Source organism: Oryx dammah, unplaced genomic scaffold (assembly GCF_014754425.2).
Source record: "Oryx dammah isolate SB20612 unplaced genomic scaffold, SCBI_Odam_1.1 HiC_scaffold_2, whole genome shotgun sequence".
In the NCBI taxonomy this organism is placed as follows: Eukaryota; Metazoa; Chordata; class Mammalia; order Artiodactyla; family Bovidae; genus Oryx; species Oryx dammah.
In genome coordinates, this window is record NW_024070186.1 from 90,400,854 (window position 1) to 90,419,569 (window position 18,716).

The 18,716-nt window shown below is 37.9% G+C and overlaps 1 protein-coding gene across 4 annotated transcripts in view; it reads left to right on the forward strand.

Annotated features, from left to right (window-relative positions):
- Positions 1 to 2,206: 2,206 nt before the first annotated feature.
- Positions 2,207 to 18,716, forward strand: part of GOLGB1 (golgin B1) — a 77,581-nt gene continuing 61,071 nt past the window's right edge. For all 4 annotated transcript variants that reach the window (XM_040250608.1, XM_040250627.1, XM_040250617.1 and 1 more), the window contains exons 1-5: positions 2,207 to 2,352; positions 13,931 to 14,025; positions 15,216 to 15,368; positions 15,567 to 15,719; positions 16,821 to 16,949. In XM_040250608.1, the coding sequence (XP_040106542.1) occupies positions 13,933 to 14,025; positions 15,216 to 15,368; positions 15,567 to 15,719; positions 16,821 to 16,949 (528 nt within the window). In that variant the 5' untranslated portion in view covers positions 2,207 to 2,352; positions 13,931 to 13,932. The remainder of the gene's footprint in view (positions 2,353 to 13,930; positions 14,026 to 15,215; positions 15,369 to 15,566; positions 15,720 to 16,820; positions 16,950 to 18,716) is intronic.

Sequence of the window (18,716 nt, forward strand, 5' to 3'; positions counted from 1 at the left end):
CAAAAAAGAACAAAAGTTCCAATTCCTGTAGACAGCCTCCTCTGACATCAGATCTAGGAGTTAATTAACATGAAGGATGACTACCAACACCAACGTGGAGACAAATGGCCTGAAATCTAGCCAACGTCATATTGGCCTCCTTGGGACACCAGAGTAAGGCCCAAGTAGTTCACAGAGCAGTGGTCCCTCTGGTTTCATCATAGGTGGGACACCAGTTTCCATCTGCTGTGGCTGCATTCTGCAGGCAGCCCCTCGTCAAGAGATGGGCACCGAAGTATGCACAGGGATCTCTGCACTTCCAGAGGAACACCCCTGCCTCATTACTTCTGAGAACCAGGGGTTTCAGAAGAACAATATTTTCTCAAACTTTGAGTATTGGATATTTGGTACATTCTGGATCCTTCTGGGATTTTTGCTGATGTAGAGGAATATAGCCTATAAAGATCCAGACCTCTGCAGGCACGTATACACAGATACTTTCATACAAAGTCCGGATCTCATAATTTAGGCTTCTTCGTCCCCTCTGGAATCCTAATTCCTAAGGATTTTATTTGATGACTGTATTTAAATATAGCTCACAGAGACCAGATACTTGAGAGGTCTGCAAATTATCAGGGAGAAATTTCAGCTGTTGATACAGTCAGCTGAGTGCCTTAACCCTGAACAGCTGCAGCTGATAATCAGCAACATTCCCCTGTTCACTGACCTCAAAATCTCTGGGAGAGCCTGCAGAATAAACCCTGCAAGCCCTGGCTCACGTTGGCCCTGGAAGGGCTGCCCTCTATGTTCCAAGTTTCAAGAAGTATAAGAGAAAAGGAAAGCCAGCATGCCTTGTCTAGGTTTTTCTAAAGCTGCAATCCCTTGAACCCACTATACCCCTTCTCTGCTTATTTTTCCCTAGGCATTTTGCCATCTACCATATTAAGGTTGATCCTTGAACAGTGTGGGAATTATGGGTTCAGACCCTCTGCAGTCCTAAACCCCAGAAGAAATCACGGTTGGTTCTCCCTATACCTGTTTCTTCTTTACACGTGGTTCTGTATTCACAGGTTGAACCAACCACAGGCCAAACAGTGTAATATTTATTTTTTTAAAAAAATTAGTGTATAAGTATATATAGTGTATAAGTGCAACACACACCTGTGTTGTTGAAGGGCCAACTGTTTTTCTCTTCGCTAAATTGTTTTTTCAAAAGGGCAGGAACTTTTCTTTCTTGACTGCAGCTATATGTATAGGTCCAAGAAAAGTACACAGTAATTACAGGCGATTACAATTTTAGATGGGTAGCGAGCAGAGGCCTTACTGAACCTCAAAGGGTTATGTAAGGATTAGGGTGAGGATGCATACGGTGGGCTCAGTGCCTGGTACACAGTAAGACTCAATAATTCAAATAATACTCATCGTCAAGACAGTGCCTGAAATCACAGGAACTGGCTACTTCCCCTCCTTCCTTGGGGGCTCAAGGAGAGAATGCATGTTTCCTGCGCTGTTACCGGAGCGCGTCACTGACTCCTGTTCCAGGAACCGAACTCTCAGCCTCTGCTAATTTAAGCTCCACTTCTTAAAAGGCATTTCCTAGTATTCACCGTTCTCTCTCTCACTCATGTCCTTAGAAACACCTCTGATCGTTTCATACAGACGCCAGGTTCTAGCCCGAGTTTCATTAGTAAGTCATTGTTTGTCTTTGGACGAGTCACTTTAACTTGATTCTCATTTTTCATCAGTAAAGGGGAAAGGTCATATTAGACAACCTACTTTCCGGCTATAATATTTTATGACTCCACGAGCAAAACTCACATCCCCATTCCCTTCTCACGTCTCATTCAACAATCCTAATGGCAGCTGATTCCCGCTGTGCAGTGTCTCTGCAAAAGCCCAGGCCGTAATCTAAGTCAGGCACGGTCAACCTCGTGCAGGAATTAGAAGAAATCGGCCTACCCATCTCCCTTTGGAAACACCTGACCCTAAACAGAATGCCCGCCCTCCCGGCATTTCCGGCTCTTCCACAGATTTTTCTTCCGGAACACTTGCTCGCGTCTGACTCCGCCCTTGCTCCGCTCTTCAGAGACCATTGGCTGTTTCTTTGAGGAAGCGGAGCGTTTCCCGACATCGATTGGTCTCTTGCATTGTTGATGGGTTAGTTACAAACAAGGCGTGCCTGGTCTCCCTGGTAACGTCCTGCCGACCGTCCTGATTGGTCCATATCCTAATCCTGTCTTCCGTCCCAACTGCGAGTGGCTGAGTCCCTTGGCGGGGCGCGGCGGTGGTAGGTGTCGCGTACGGGATTCCTGAGCTGACGTGGCTTAAATTTGGGAGGGGGCAGCTGGAGCCTCCGGCGACAGCCTCTTCCAGGTGAGTGGGGGACATTCCCCAACTCTTCGCCTTCTTGAGTCTTGTAACGGTCACCCCGCCACTGGGCCCGCGGGGCTGCCGAAGCAGCTACACTCGGTCCTCTCCCCGTCCCGCCTCTCCTGATTCAGCCCAGGATCTGGCCCTTCTATCCGCCTCCCTTCACCTACCAGGCCTAGTTGTAATCGTCCACACGCCAGCTGGCTCCGCCGGATGGCTTCGGGTCGCCCTATGCGGCCTCTAAACACATATCCACTGTCTGTCCCCTCCCCAGGAAGTTTCTCCTCCGGAAGGATGGAGAAAGGCGTTCCGGACAGTCCTCTCCTCAGGGCCTTGTTCCCTGAGCGGCCTTCGCAGGCTGACCTGCGTACGCAGCAGCCAGCGTCGGAGAGAACCTGCCGGGGCCCTGCGCTCTGGCCCTAAGCAAACTTAGTGTCGGAAAAGGGAGGCGGGACCCAAACAAATCGAAAGTCTTGAGGGCAGAGATCGCAGAAACGTTGGGAATAATAATGCCGAAGAGGGCCTATAGAGCGATCCCGCTAATGAGTTGCTGAAGAGATTCAGAGAAGGGGACTAATCGTGCGATCCCATCAACACTAAAATCCCAGGAATCAGAGGTGGGCAGGCTGTAAGAGGAAAGGGAATCCTGAAGAGAGTTGGGGTGTGTGTGTGGTGGGGGAGGGGGGCTTGATCTTGATTTGGTGGTGTGGATTGTGTTTATTCTGCATAACTGGAGTGACGGGTAGGAGTGTGAAAGGGAGGATGAGCCGCTGGACAACTGAGGAATTTTTGTCTGACTTAAAGAGTTCCAGTTGGTCTGTAGGGAAAAGACAATTTAAGAGGGCCAGAAATATTTAAAAATCACTGGATAAGTACTTTCACTTTTGGAAATAGTTGGAAGTTTTCTGAGCTTTTAAAGAATCTCAATATAGACACACTGCTATTTTTTAAAATGGATACCCACCAAGGATCTACTGTATTATAGCACAGGGAACTCTGTTTAATGTTATGTTGCAGCCTGGATGGGAGAGGGGCTTGGGGGAGAATGGATACGTGTATATGTATAGGTAAGTCCCTCTCCCTGCACTTGAAACTGTCACATTATTAATCAGGTATGTTCCAGTAGAAAATGAAAAGTTAAAAAAAAAAAAGAATCTCACAGTTCTGAACAAGCTGGCAGTGAAGAACTCCATACAGATAGTCTGGAGGTCTTTTCAAAAGAATGAAGGAATTAACTTGGGATGGTCAGAATTATTATGAATGGTCAGAATCAGGAAATGTTCTTTGGGGAAGTGACAGGATATGGTCATGGATTGATACTGGAAAAAAACTGAAGAGAATTCAAAAACTTCAGACATCGTACACTGTTACACAGCTTTTAATTTTTATCCTTTGACCATGAAAGAATCATTTATGCTTTCCTCTTAACCGTGTTAAATTTGTTGGACTATATCAGTAGTTTCCAAACATTTTTGACTGTTTGTTCTATCAGTAAAACATATTTGAGCAACCATCCTCTAAATACTGTATACTTAATTATAAATAGTATATTAATAGCACTGTAAGTATATTATTTATAAACTATACAAAAACATATTAAAAAGGATGAAAAATTCCTTCTCATTTTCTGGGACACTGCCAACCCAATCTGCTGCTGCTAAGTCACTTCAGTCATATTCGACTCTGTGCGACCCCATAGACGGCAGCCCACCAGGCTCCCCCGTCCCTGGGATTCTCCAGGCAAGAACACTGGAGTGGGTTGTCATTGCCTTCTCCAATGCATGAAAGTGAAAAGTGAAAGTGAAGTCGCTCAGTCCTGTCCAACTCTTAGCAACCCCATGGACTGCAGCCTTCCGGTCTTCCTCCATCCATGGGATTCTCTAAGCAAGAGTACTGGAGTGGGGTGCCCAATCTAGAGATTACATAAAGGTGTTTCCTTACTTTTTGCAAAGTGTTTGCATCTCTGAGGACTTCCAGATGGGGAGAATCCTTTTTTGTTTTTTGAGGACCTCCATTCCTCTGGGATGCAGCCTTTCTTAAAATTCATCATCTTTAGGATGCAATTCTTTTTTTTTTTCTTCTGTTTGAATCTTAAAAGTGTCTTTCTTTCCCCTTTGTGTACTAGTGGATTAATTAAAGAGATGCTGATTTTATTTTTGTTGATAAAAAATAAGTAATTCATAAACTTCTCTAGCTTAACAACTATTCGAAATAAGTTATTTGGGACAAATCTCCCCACTGATCATTACATACCGGCCTATTGTTAGGAACCACTATTTGAAAGGATGTTAGGGTCTGTAATACTCCATTTTTAATTAAGGTAATATAAAATCAGCAATACGTGCTTTTGGTAAAAGTAAATTCACTACAAAAGGATATCAAAACAAAGATCTCTTTCTTTGCTATATACTGATCCTTTTCCCCATTCTCTACTTTCCAGAAGTACACACTGTAAATAATTTCTTTATTGTTAAGAAATTTTCTAATCATATTCAAGCACATTTGTATTAAACATCTCTCTCCTTTTCTCTCTCACACAAGTTGAATAATAATGTAACTGTTATTTTACACTTTTTTTTGTCTCTCTTAATACTAAAAGGCTGTTCTGTTAAAAGGCTGTTCAGCTTTGCCTTGTAGAAATATCAAAATATATTTAGCCTGTCCCCTACTGATGGACATGGAGATTGTTTTCAGTCATTAGCCATCCCAAATACCGCTGTAGTGAATAGCATGTACATATATCCTTTGTGCCCTTGCATGAGCCTATCTATGGTATAAATAATATGGAATTCTCTGGGGCCCTACCACTCTGAGTCATTTCACTTTACTACTGTTGGGGAAAAAAAAAAAGTGGTTATGTAACTATAAGTATATATAAGCATATGAGTGCCCTCATGCCTCCAAGCCCTATTTTCAGCCCCAGTAAAGAATGTTGGGTGATGAGTTTGCTCAGAAAATAGATTATCATCTGTATCTCTACCAGTCAAGAAGCTTTGTCGAGCTATGTGACTGGGAAAATAGCCTGCCTATGCCTTAGTTTATTCACATTAATACTGGGGATATCCAAAGAACCTCCTTGGAGTTGTTTTAATAATAAAATAAGTAAAATGATGAGGATAAATAATTACAAGTAAAGTGATTAGAGTAATACTTAGTGCATAGTACTGTGTATATAGATTATATTACTACCATTTATTTCTAAATTTCTTGAATGAAAATGGTAGTTTTTTATATCATGAAAAATAGTTTTTCATTTTCTAATTCTAAAATTATGTCATAATATTGCATATGATTTTCCCAGCTCTAAGCACCATTCCTATTAGTTTCTCAAACTGGTTGAGGATCACTTAGAATTAAGGAAAACTACTGAGGGGCAATTAAACATGCATTGAATAAGTTTGAGGAGTGACCTGGAACTATAACCATTTTCTGTGTTGTTGTTTCAGTGGGAAAATGTGACTAAATTCCAGAGCAAATGGTGTATATGCACGTAGTCACAGACATATAATCACTGTCTTCAGTTTATTTTCCCATGCATTTTGTACTGGATTCTCTGTGGTTAGGGACATACCGTATATTTCTTTTTATATTTTTGTGATTCTTAGCATAATACTCCACACAGAGTGGATATCTTAAAAATTATTATTAGCAGTGAAGACTGAGAAAAGAAGACTCATTGAATTCTAAATGCCACCTCAACACAAAAGTGTTGAGATCCTGTGGCAGAGTTTGTAGAAGGTGTGGCCAGCACTGACTTTGACAGATTGTTTTATTTGCCCGAATGTTTTATTGAACTCCAGCCTTGGCATAAAGCTTTTTATTTTATTCTTTTCCCAGGTTGCTGTTTGTGATTTTGGTGCTTTATATAATAACAGCAAGAGCGCCGATTGTCCCGTAGTCACAGATATTCCTCAAATGAATTTATTACTATATATTTCCTCCTTTACTAATTTTTATATGTGTGTTTACCAATTTCTATCCCACAGTGAGCCTATCAGAGGCAGAGATCCATCTTTCTTCATTTAACTTAAGCATGGCTACTTGTGGCTCTCTTGCCCTCAAGTCCCCAACCTCTGAGCTGCCTAAAGCACTTAACTGTAGGTGCCCAGGATAGCCTTCATTTTACACTGCTATGAATTCCTTTAATGTCACCAGTTATAGAAATCACCCTTGCATCCAGTCATAATACTGGGCATTAGGATGCTCCTTGTTAATCTTATTCATTTTAAGATGTGGAAACTGGCAAGTGACTTACCAGTATAATATAACATTGTGGTAGAGGCAGGACTGAAAGCTCAGTGCCTGGCTCCCAATTTTTCGCTCTTCCCACTGTGCCATCTACTCAGGACCTCTCAGGATTGTTGAATCAGTCTTTGAGAAAGACTTTTACTTTGGCCTGAAGCAGTTCTTCCCTGATACTGATCTTTCCCTTCAGATAGAAAAATTTTTAAACAGTTGTGAGTGAACACATTTTCCATTGAATGAGCATTTATCTTATTCAGTAATGCTTATTTAGCTGAGGGATCTTTAAAAAGTTTTAGTTTCTCTGAGTGTCATTTTTTTCATCTATAAAAGATGAGGATGATGATAATATCTATTTTGCAGATTTAATGACTGGGAAAAAAATGTATATAGAGTGTTTGATACAGATGTTCAGTAATTGTTACCATTAATATTATCATTATTCTATATTCATCTGTATGTGTTGTTCCTATGCAATAATTCGTAGGATGCTGACCCTTCTAGACATCCAAATCTCATATGTTGTAATGGTGGATTGGGGGCAGTGTTAGCTTTGAGAAATATTCACGATTTTAATTTTATGTTTGGAAAATGAAAAAATTCATATTTTCACAGTAGAAAATACATGTCAATCACATTCTGCGTGGCTAATGATGATATGTAAAACATTTGATCTAGGCATACCATCCTGGGTTTTTTTCAGTTTCTGTTGAAGAACCGAGGCCTTTTCCCTACAGTCTGGGAATTGAACTTTCATGGAGCAGTTCAGTGTATTCCTCTGTCCTCTGCATTTCTTGGAAATTGGCAGCTGGATCCAGAGAGTTTACCAGAATGAGATTCAATCCCTTTGGGAAGTCTATAGGTGGTGGTGTGTTCTTTCATCAAATGGCACTTGATGTCTGGTTTTGCTCTTCTTTGAGCCTAGCAGCTCTCCATGTTCAATGTCTAGATCCATGAATTCATTAGAGTTGCAAAATATTAGACTAGATATTCCAGTTCTACCATTGTTTTCATTTGTTACCTGGAATAACTTTATAAGTAGAGATGTGTCCCCTCATCTACTATTTGCTTCCTAAGTGGTAAAGTCCAAATAGAAAAGACAAGAAAATCCTTGTACTTAACCTAGTTTTCACCATTCTTAGTTCAGATGATGACCAGTTTATTATTATGAACGTGTGGATTTTACTATTTTGGTGGATTTAAATATCTTTTGCAATTTAATTCATATTCTTATTAGAAACTCAGTTGTTCCTTTGTCCTGTGGGAACCTCTTCAGTTTGTTTCTTGGGCCCCTTTAACATGACTCTACATTAGTCTTTGATAGTTTCCTTGCTGTTTTGTGTGATAAGATGTTTCAAGCTCATTTTGTGCCATTTCCTGCTTCAGAACTGGAATCAGTCATTTTCTCTAAGAAGCCCTCCTATTTTATTTTTAAAGTTACTTCTGTCTTTCTTTTTCTTTTAATGGGAAATAGTGTTTTAAGACTCCAGTCTAGGCACTAGAGATATTGCTTTTCAGTTTGTCATTGTTTTTTCAATGGACAGAGCTAGGAAAATATATTTACTAAGGTAAAATACCCTGTAGGTTCATAGTAACACTTTTACTTGAAATTCAAGATTAGTTTTTACTTGGGGATTCTTAATTTCTTTTGTATTATATGTTCGTCTCCTTTTTCCATAATGAGTATATAATAGAATTCCTATGCCCATAATTACTTTAAGTCCACAGGAAGCATATAATAGTCAAGGAATAATAATACTGATAATGATCACCACCAATTTTGATTTTTAAAAATTTTATTGTTTCTTTTACATATGCTATTCATGTTTTCCCCAATTTTTAAAATTGGAGGCCTATTTGTTCTCAGAGCATAGAATCATTAAATACTATTCTCTCTCCATCCTGGCCTTAGTTCTATGAGTAACATATTTAGTGCTTATCCCCAGTCCTTATGATGATGTTTCTTTAGTCATTATGGTTGTCTCAAGCTCTCTCTCTTAACAGACGCCTTAGGAAAGGCTCCTGGGAAATTTTATCATGAATTTTCTTGCAAGTTTATAACATTCTGTCTGTGCTCCTTACACATGCAGGTCATTTTTGCTAAAAATAAAATCTTTAACTCACCTTTCTTTCCTTAAATATCTCAAATCTGTAACTCCATTTTTTTTTTCTGACAAAAATATTACTGTTGAAAAGTCTGAGAGTCTTTTTGTTGTTGCTGTTGTTGTTGTTGGCTTATAAGTTACATGATGTTTCAGCCTAAATCTCAAAGGATTTTTAAAAATTTTTGCTAGAATGTCTTGCTGGTCGTTTTGGGTTGATATTCTCAGGTACCTGATGGCTTCTTTCAATATGTTACTTCAAATCTTTAAAAAATTTTTGGATAAGTGCTCTTGGACTTTGTTTTTGTGTGTGTGTGTTTGGTACCTTTGCTTCGGTTTTCTTTTTCAGGGAATCCTATTATCCTCCTTGCCTACCTTTAGTATTTATCACTTCTCTTGATTCGTTCTTTACTATTTATTTCTTTGAATTTTTTAAAGAAACAAGTTATTAGGAATAATTTTAAATTCATCATAGAACGTATACAAAGATAATTCAGAGTTCACTGTCCCCCTCACGCAGTAGTCTCTAATGTTAACACGTTACATTTTTAAAAGTCATTTGTCAATACTAGAAAACCAACACCGGTGCACTACTATTAACTAAACTCCATACTTTGGATTTCACTCCTTTCTCCATTGATGTTCATGGCTGCTGACTTATCAGAGTGATAGTTGCTGAAAGTTAGAATGGTTGTGGCAATTTTTAAAAATAAGGCAGCAATGAACTGTGCTGTATCGATTAACTCTCCTTTCATGAACAAATTCTCTGTAGCATGCAGTGCTATTTGATAGCATTTTACACACAGTAGAATTTCTTTGAAAACTGGAGTAGATCCTCTCACACCCTGCCACTACTTTATCAACTGAGTTTATGTAATATTCTAAGTTGTTGTCATTTCAACAGTCTTCATAGTTTGTTCACCATGGTAGATTCCGTCTCATGAAACTGCTTTCTTTGCTCATCTAGAAGCAGCAACTCCTCATCTGTAAAAGATTTATCTTGAGATTGCAGCGATTCAGTCACATTTTCAGCCTCTACTTTTAGTTCTATTGATAGTTCTCTTACTGTTTCCATCACAGTTGCACTTACTTCTTCCACAAAAATCTTGAGCCCCTTAAAGGTTATCAGTGAAGGTTGGACTTGACTTCTCCCAAACTCATGTTAGTGTTTGTGAAAATGAGACAAGACAAGGAGGTCGTTAATCACAGACCAGTGACTAGGGAGGTAAGGGTTAATTTATAAGATTTGACCTTATAAATTCTTTGGGCCTCAGCTCCCTTCCCTGGAGATAACAGTATTATTTTCTTCATGATATAGAGAGAACATCTTCCATATGAGTGTTTTAGCTCTTTTAGGAAGAAAAGGGGAGATCAGCACACTCTACCTGTACCTGCTGTTTTCCAGCTGTCTTTAGCTCAAAAAATAATCCTTATGCCAAGTGGCATATTTTGGAATGAGTGGCACATTCTGCTACCCTTTCGTTCCCCCTTCTTCCTTGGATGACTATGAATCTTGTGGCTTAGATATTTTTTCTATATCCATGTTTACTCTGGAGTTTGTGGGAAACTGTGTCTCATTATTTGTTGCTTGTTTGTTTTGGTAAAGACTGTCTATGGGTTTTTAAAATTTTGTTATCTAGTTGTTTTGTCTATTTTTATATGGGAATTTAGGAAGATCCAAAAGGTATGCTGTCTGCTACTGCCATCTTCTCAGGGTCCCATCAGTTGGTTGTATTTTTTGTTTTCTGCTATTATTCTTAACAGAGTCTGAAAAATCCGAAGATAAAGTGATTATGTTTGGTAAGTTAGGTTCTATTATGACTCTTTGATTAGTACAAATTTCTGTGCCTAATAAAGACTCTTTAGTTATAGTGTTCATTTCCATCAATAATGGTTCCTACAGAAAATTGAATCACTAGAGTTGAAAAGAAAGTTTAGACTCTGTGTCCTGGTGAGTTTTGTTTGTTTTCTTAACAACTGTATTTATGAGTCTCATAACTTGATGAGTGATTATTATGTTCCTTCAGTTCAGTCAGTCAGTTGTGTCTGACTCTTTGCGATCTCATGGACCTCAGCACGCTAGGCCTCCCTGTCCATCACCAACTCCCGGAATTTACTCAATCTCATGTCCACTGAGTCGGTGATGCCATCCAACTATGTCATCTTCTGTTGTCCACTTCTCCTGCCTTCAATCTTTCCTAGCATCAGGGTCTTTTCAGATGAATCAGTTCTTTGTATCAGGTGGCCAAAGTATTGGAGTTTCAGCTTCAGCATCAGTCCTTCCAATTAATATTCAGAACTGATTTCCTTTAGAATGGACTGGTTGGATCTCCTTGCAGTCCAAGGGACTCTCAAGATTCATCTCCAACACTATAGTTCAAAAGCATCAATTCTTTGGCCCTCAGCTTTTTATAGTCCAACTCTCACATCCATACATGACTACTGGAAAAACCATAGCCTTGACTAGATGGATCTTTGTTGACAGAGTAATATCTCTGCTTTTTAATATGCTATCTAGGTTGGTTATAGCTTTTCTTCCAGGGAGCAAGTGTCTTTTAATTCCATGGCTGCAGTCACCATCTGCAGTGATTTTGGAGCCCAAGAAAATAAAGTCTCTCACTGTTTGCATTGTTGCCCAATCTATTTGCCATGAAGTGATGGGACCATGATCTTAGTTTTCTCAATGTTGACTTTTAAGCCAACATTTTCACTCTCCTGTTTCACTTTCATCAAGAGGCTCTTTAGTTCTTCTTTGCTTTCTGCCATAAGGGTGGTGTTATCTGCATATCTGACGTTATTGATGTTTCTCCCAGCAATCTTGATTCCAGCTTGTGCTTTATCCAGCCCTGCATTTTGCATGATGTACTCTGCATAGACGTTAAATAAGCAGGGTGACAATATACAGCCTTGAAGAACTCCTTTCCTGATTTAGAGCCAGTCTGTTGTTCCATGTCCAGTTCTAACTGTTACTTCTTGACCTGCGTATAGATTTCTCAGGATGCAGGTTAGGTCTGGTATTCCCATCTCTAAGAATTTTCCACAGTTTGTTGTGATCCACACAAAGGCTTTGGCATAGTCAATAAAGAAGAAGTGGATGTTTTTCTGGAACTCTCTTGTGTTTTTGATGATCCAGCAAATGTTGGCAATTTGATCTCTGGTTCCTCTGCGTTTTCTAAATCCAGCTTGAACATCTGGAAGTTCACAGTTCACATACTGTTGAAGCCTTGCTTGGAGAATTTTGACCATTACTTTGTAGTGTGTGAGATGAGTGCAGTTGTGTGGTACTTGGAACATTCTTTGGCATTGCCTTTCTTTGAGATAGGAATGAAAACTGACCTTTTCCAGTCCTGTGGCCACTGCTGAATTTTCCAAATTTGCTGGCATATTGAGTCCATCACTTTCACAGCATCATCTTTGAGGATTTGAAATAGTTCAACTGGAATTCCATCACCTCCACTAGCTTTGTTCATAGTGATGCTTTCTAAGGCCCACTTGACTTCTCATTCCAGGATATCTGCCTCTAGGTGAGTGATCACACCATCGTGGTTATCAGGGTCATGAAGATCTTTTTTGTACAGTTCTTCTGTCTATTCTTGCCACCTCTTCTTAATATCTTCTGCTTCTGTTAGGTCCATACCATTTCTGTCCTTTATTGTGCCCATCTTTGCGTGAAATTATGTTCCTAAGCACTTGTATATGACTCTTACATTGCCATTTCACTAGTTATATTTGGACCTATGTTGCCCTCCTAGGTGTGATTCTCTCCTCCTTTCCTGTTGTACACATCTTTTCAAGATGTCATATACTGCTTGTCTTAGTAACCTGTTATAGAAACAAAGAGCTCCCCTGGTAGCTCAGCTGGTGAAGAATTGGCCTTCTATGCAGGAAATCCCGGTTCTATTCCTGGGTTGCGAAGATCCCCTGGAGAAGGAACAGTCTACCCTCTCCACTATTGTTGAGCTTCCCTGGTGGCTCAGACGGTAAAGAATCTGCCTGCAACGTGAGAGACCTGGGTTCGATACCTGGGTTTGGAAGATCTCAACCCATTCCAATATTTCTGTCTGGAGAATCCCCATGGACAGAGGTGCCTGGCAGGCTATAGTCCATGGAGTCGCAAAAAATTGGATATGACTGAGTGACTAAACACAGCATAGAAACAAATGTCTTGCCATTTCGTAATTGGGGACCGTGGCTGCCCTAAACACTATTAATACTCTAAGTGAAAGAAAATGGTAGCAGTCTAGTTTTATTCAAGTGCCTGTTTTGTGCTATAGCTTTTACATTTCTGTTTCTTCCTGCTGAGTATTTTAAAACTCAAATAATATTTTGTTAGTCAGCATAAAATTTACCATAATTGTACATGATAATGCTATGCATGGTCCAGTTTACTTTTATTTTTCCTATCAGAACATTAATATTCTCACTTTTAAGGGCTTTATGGACTGGCAAGTGATTCTGATCTAAATGAATGAATGATTAAATAAGGAAGAAAAGAGAAAGAGTATGTGTGTGGGGCTGGTTTTCAGGTTCTGTTTCTTCTTATGTGAGATTTGGTGGCTTGTTATCTTTCAAGGCCTAGTTCCTCTACGTTGATGAATTTATAGGCATAGAGTTATAGTTTTCCTTAGGTCAGTAGTAATGTTTCTTTCCTCTTTCATATCTGATGTTAATACTTTGTGTCTTCTCTCTTTTTTTGTTGTCAGCCTAATTGAGCTTTGTATATTTTATTCATTTCTTCAAAGAATCAACTTTTGGTTTTATTCATTTTCTCTATTTTTCTGTTTTCAGTTTTATTAATTTCTGCAGGTAAAAAGAAAAACATTTGTTGAACGATGAAGTGTATTTGACAAATTAGAAGTGGACAGTAGTCTGACAGGGGAAAGAATAGTTAGAATTCCATGTTTGCCCATGAAATTATGATTAAAGGAAACCTGTAAGCATTAAAGATAACCTTTAGGTATATTATTTTGCACTAACAATTATGTATTTGTATTTCATTTAAAAAATATTAGTGATGGTGCTTAAAAATCTCTGTGTAGTTATCACTGAAAAGAACAGTGTTTTACTACACTGTACATACTCAGAAGCCTTTTTAAAGCCATCTTCATGCTGTGTAGTCTAATATAAATGTGTATATCACCTGCACAGTTTTCTTATTTACTTCTAGATGATACAGTTACTATCATAGGAGAAACATGTGTCCCTTTGACTGATTCTTATGTTTTCTTTTCTTGCAGAAATGCTGAGTCGATTGTCAGGATTAGCAAATGTTGTTTTACATGAATTATCAGGAGATGACACTGATGAGAATATGAGGGCTTCCTTAGAACCTGTGAGTAGCTCTGTTCTGATTAAGCTGATGAGATGTATATTCCATGTTCTTCTGATGACAAGAATTTAAGATGAAAGAGAGTGAGCAGCCTCCCTTATGCTAGGTGGAAGAGAAGATTAAGAAAAATATTGAGACTTTGTAAATGATCCTTTTCCTGTAAGGTTGTAGCCTGTAAGGCCCAGTAATGGAAATCAAGTCCTGGATAAGATTAGAAAGATTGTCTTCATTTGTCCCCCAGGGGCTTGTTTAGTACTAGGTTGTTTTAACTCAGGTATGTTCTCTTGTTTCACAGGAAACCTCTGAAACAAGAAATGGAGCAACTTTCTAGTTTCAGACTGTTTGCCATTATAAACTCATCTAGCCCTTCTCTTATAGTTTGTATTGTAGTTTTTGAAGGTCACATAGGAATCAAAGAAAGTCCTTTCACTTTCTGAAAAGACAAGCAGTGTTTTCCTGGTGGCTAAGAGAATTTTATTCAACTACTCTCTTAATTTTCAATTTTAGGCTCTTTCATTTAATGTTATGTGATCTTTGCTTCCCTTTATTTTTCTCTTTGGTAAAATTAGTATGATAAGACTGTAAATGAGATAATGTTTGTAAATGGTTAACATTTGCAAAATAATATGTATTGCAATGGCTCTGATAATAATTATTGGATAATAATAATATTGGGTAATTATTATTGAAAAGATGTCTTTTTAAAATTAAACCATTAAAAAATTTTTTATTTCCCCTGCCAGGTAAGTATGAGTATGTGTCTGTCCACTCCCACACAGCATTAAATGCCTTATTGTGTAGATACACTCACTTCACTCCCCCTCCCTACCCACCCTCCTCCTCCACCCTCAGCCATCCCCTACACCCCCTCCTGTTTTGCAACTCTCATCCATTCCAAACAGCTCTTCTAATAAAACCCAAGCAACATCTCTGGAGGGTTTTCCCCAGCCTAAGGAATTCAGTCCCAGGGAATTATACCACTAGACTGCAAGATTTACATAAGCCAAGCCCCATTCTTGACACCTAAGGCCCCTTCTTTCCTCCAACCCATACTCTGCCCTTGAACCCCCATCTCCTTGGAAAGATTTCTTAAGTAAGGACAAGAGATAAGATGAAGTTGGAATGAAGAAACTCCTGTTGGGAAGTTTATACCTTTTCACTCTTAAATTGGCAACTTTTTGTCTAAATACCAGGAATTACCCCAAGAATCTGACATGGAATTTAATGATAGAACCCAAGAGGATGTTCTGGAGCGCCTGGCTTACGTAGAACAGTTGGTGGTGGAACTAAAAGAAATCATTAGACAGAAGGATGCTGAATTGCAGCAGAAGGATGAAGTTCTACAGGTACCATTGCCCTTTCTTGCCAAGCATTTGATAAAAGACAGACATAAGAGTAACTTCAGTTTTTCTCTTCACTTAGATTAATAGAGAATCTGATTTTCCTAATACCGTAAGATGATGCCTACTGAGAATAACTTTTGTTATATACTGGATAAGTGATGAATAAACATTTGTGTATTTACCGTCATTGTTCTCTGACAGGAAGAAAGAAAAGCTGCTGATAACAAAATAAAAAAGCTAAAACTTCATGCTAAGGCCAAATTAACTTCTTTGAATAAACACATAGAAGAGATGAAGGCACAAGGAGGGACTGTTCTGTCCACTGAACCTCAGTCAGAGGAGCAACTCTCCAAGGTATAGTAACTGGGTATAATATACACTTCCTCAGGAGCAAAAGCCTCTCGTTGTAGCAGATCTTCACTAATCACAAAAATTTATGAAGCTGAAGTAATAATAGCACTAAATGCTGTCCTTTTATTGAGCTCTCAGTCTAACTGGGCTATGGACCAAGCACAGAATAAAAGGCCAACAAAAAACATGGAAGTTAAAAATCAGTTGTAACCTACCCTTGCAGAGAATTAAAAAGGCTAACAAGAAGAAGTAAATATTGAAGTGAGGCATTTAGCTTTTGAATCCTTGGTTAGAAGAGTAAACTAGGTGATCTCTAAATTCTTTAGGCATAACCCTTGGGTTGCTAGTACCCTGGTTAGTCTTTCCTTCCTGGGTCTAATGCTCAGAAGATATTACTTTTCCTGCATTGATAGATAGCCTTATTTAGCTTCTCAAAGCTGATTTTAGAAGCTTCTTTTATTCTTCTCAGACTGTTATGTGGAAGAAAGTGTAAAATTATTCTGTGTGGTTCCAATAAGCAGAATAGATCCATTTTGGAGGGCAAGGAGTGGTGGTGAATTCAGTTGGGAGGCAGAATCTGGTTCAGTCGAAAGAAGAGCTTTCAGAAAGGAAAAAAAAGACTGTTGAAAGATTTTAATTCCTCCCCTCCTTCTGTCTCTCTTATGATTTTTTGTCCTTCACTTAGCAGCTGTGTTTTCCTGAATTCTGCCCTTTAGTTCTTCAAGGAAGTGGGATTATGAGTTTTATGTTAAGTTTTAGTCCTATATGGCACTGACTGATTTTGCCCTCAGACTAAAAACTATAAAAATAGGAAATTTGGTGTCATTTCTCCCAGGTATCAGCTCCCTTCTGGTATCCTCCTGCTTCTGGTTGCTCTTTATCGTTTTCAGATAGCTATTTGTCTATCTTGTCCAGTTTATAGTGAGGAAGGATGGGTCTTACAGGAACTTCTTGGCCGTACGCACTCGAAAACTCTAAGATTGCTTCTTTGTTAGGTCAAGTGTTATTTTTTGCTCTCATTTATTGGATAATACTATAATCAAGGAGCTGTATAGGGCAAATTAGATTCTTTTAAATAAATATCTTTATTCCCTGTGTTTTCAGCACAACAGGAGTTCTACAGAGGAAGAGATAGAAGTAGAAAAGCTAAAACATAAACTCCAGGAGAAAGAGGAACTAATTATCAGTTTGCAAGCCCAACTTACCCAGGCACAGGCAAACCAAGCCACACAGGTAGGGGTGTAAGTTACCTCATAATCATTAAATTAACAAATCACTAAAGCCCAGTGGATTATTATACTAAGTAACAATAGTCATATAATATTTTTCTATGTCTCTATCAACTCCTTCCTTCCTTGTTCCCTTCCCTTTTCTTTCCTCTTGTCTTTCCTTCTCCACTAAGTCTAATAATCTACTAGACTGTGCATTGGTGTTTATCATCCATAGTTGATATTTGTAGATAGCCAGATATCTTTTTCAATACATGGTTTCACACATTCTATTTCAGAAGAGTTTTCTTGAATCATATAGCTTGTAGTATTTGGTCTGTTTTCTTCTTTAGGGACTTCTATTACCCATATGTTTCACCTTTGATTATCTTCCATATTTGTTATTTTCAGTTCCTTTTTATCTCTTCATTTTCAAAAGTTTCTTTTTTTTCTTCTTTAAGGCATTCTATTTTATGTTTATTTACTTTTGTAAATAAATTGTTTTGTGTTCAAAATAAACTGTTTTGTGTTTTGTGTTCTTGTTTTGTGTTCTTTTCAGGACTCATTTTGATTCAAAAGAATCAAATTTTTCCTGAATTTTGTCACCTCATTTCTGAATTTTTCTAATTCTGATTTTAAAACTGTTCTTGTGTGTCTTATATAATTTCCTTATTTTTAAAAATACCTTTTGAAATAGATTGCAATTTTTACTTTGAGCTTGCCTATGGTACGCTTTTCTCACCTGCTTGGTTTTCTTCTTTTTTTTGTTGTTTAATGATAACTTTGGATGGGATTTGACCTTGATCCTTTTATGTTTTTTATTTTTGTGTGAAATTAATTCTCCTAAACTTATTGAAGGAGGCCTGATTCAGGAAAATGTTTTTTATTTAACAGACTTCTCTTTTTTGTTATTTTTGTGTTGTGTTCAAAGATAAGGCAGGTAGATTTCTGAGTTTTCCTGGCCTTCCCCCTGCCCTTTACTCTGATCTATACCAACATTGCTTGATAGTAATATAATGTGAGTCACATGTATAATTTTAAATTTTTCAGCAGCTATATTGTAAAAGATAAAGAAGAAACAGGTAAAATTAATTTTAATAATTATTTCATTGAGCCCAGTATATTAAAAATATACTTTTCAGATTAATATAAAAGTTATTTTTATGTTAATTTACATTCTTTTTTCTGCACCAAGTCTGAAATTTAGTTTGTATTTTATATCTCAACTTGGATGCTAAATTTTCATTGGAAATACTTCATCTGTGTTTAGATTTCATAAAATTTCCAGTTGAGAAAATAGACTCATATGCTCAAATTGTTCCATACATATTTAGAAACTTCCTTGTCACTGAACTGAGGGCCAAACATAATTTTCCTTTAATATTTGCATCCATACTTAGAAACTGGCTAATTATTTAGGATAGTTAATTTGAAAAAAATCAACTTTAAAGCAACATGTGTGAAAATGAAAGCACAAGTTCACAAAAGGAATTGTATATGCATGTGCATAGCAGCTTTACTTGTGAAACCAAAAGCTAGAAATAACTTATCTGTCAGCAGGAGAATATTTAAATACACAATGGGATACTACTTAGAAATAAAAGGAATGAGCTATGCATCAGTAATATACCTTTATTTTAAATTTAAAAGTATATCTCTACTTATTTTTGAACTAGAAAAATGATAAAAATAAATATTTATATTTTAATTAAGTATATTATGGTTTAATCATAATTATGATTTACATAGATGTCAACTATTACTCATACTCTCTTCATTAAGTATTCAAGTA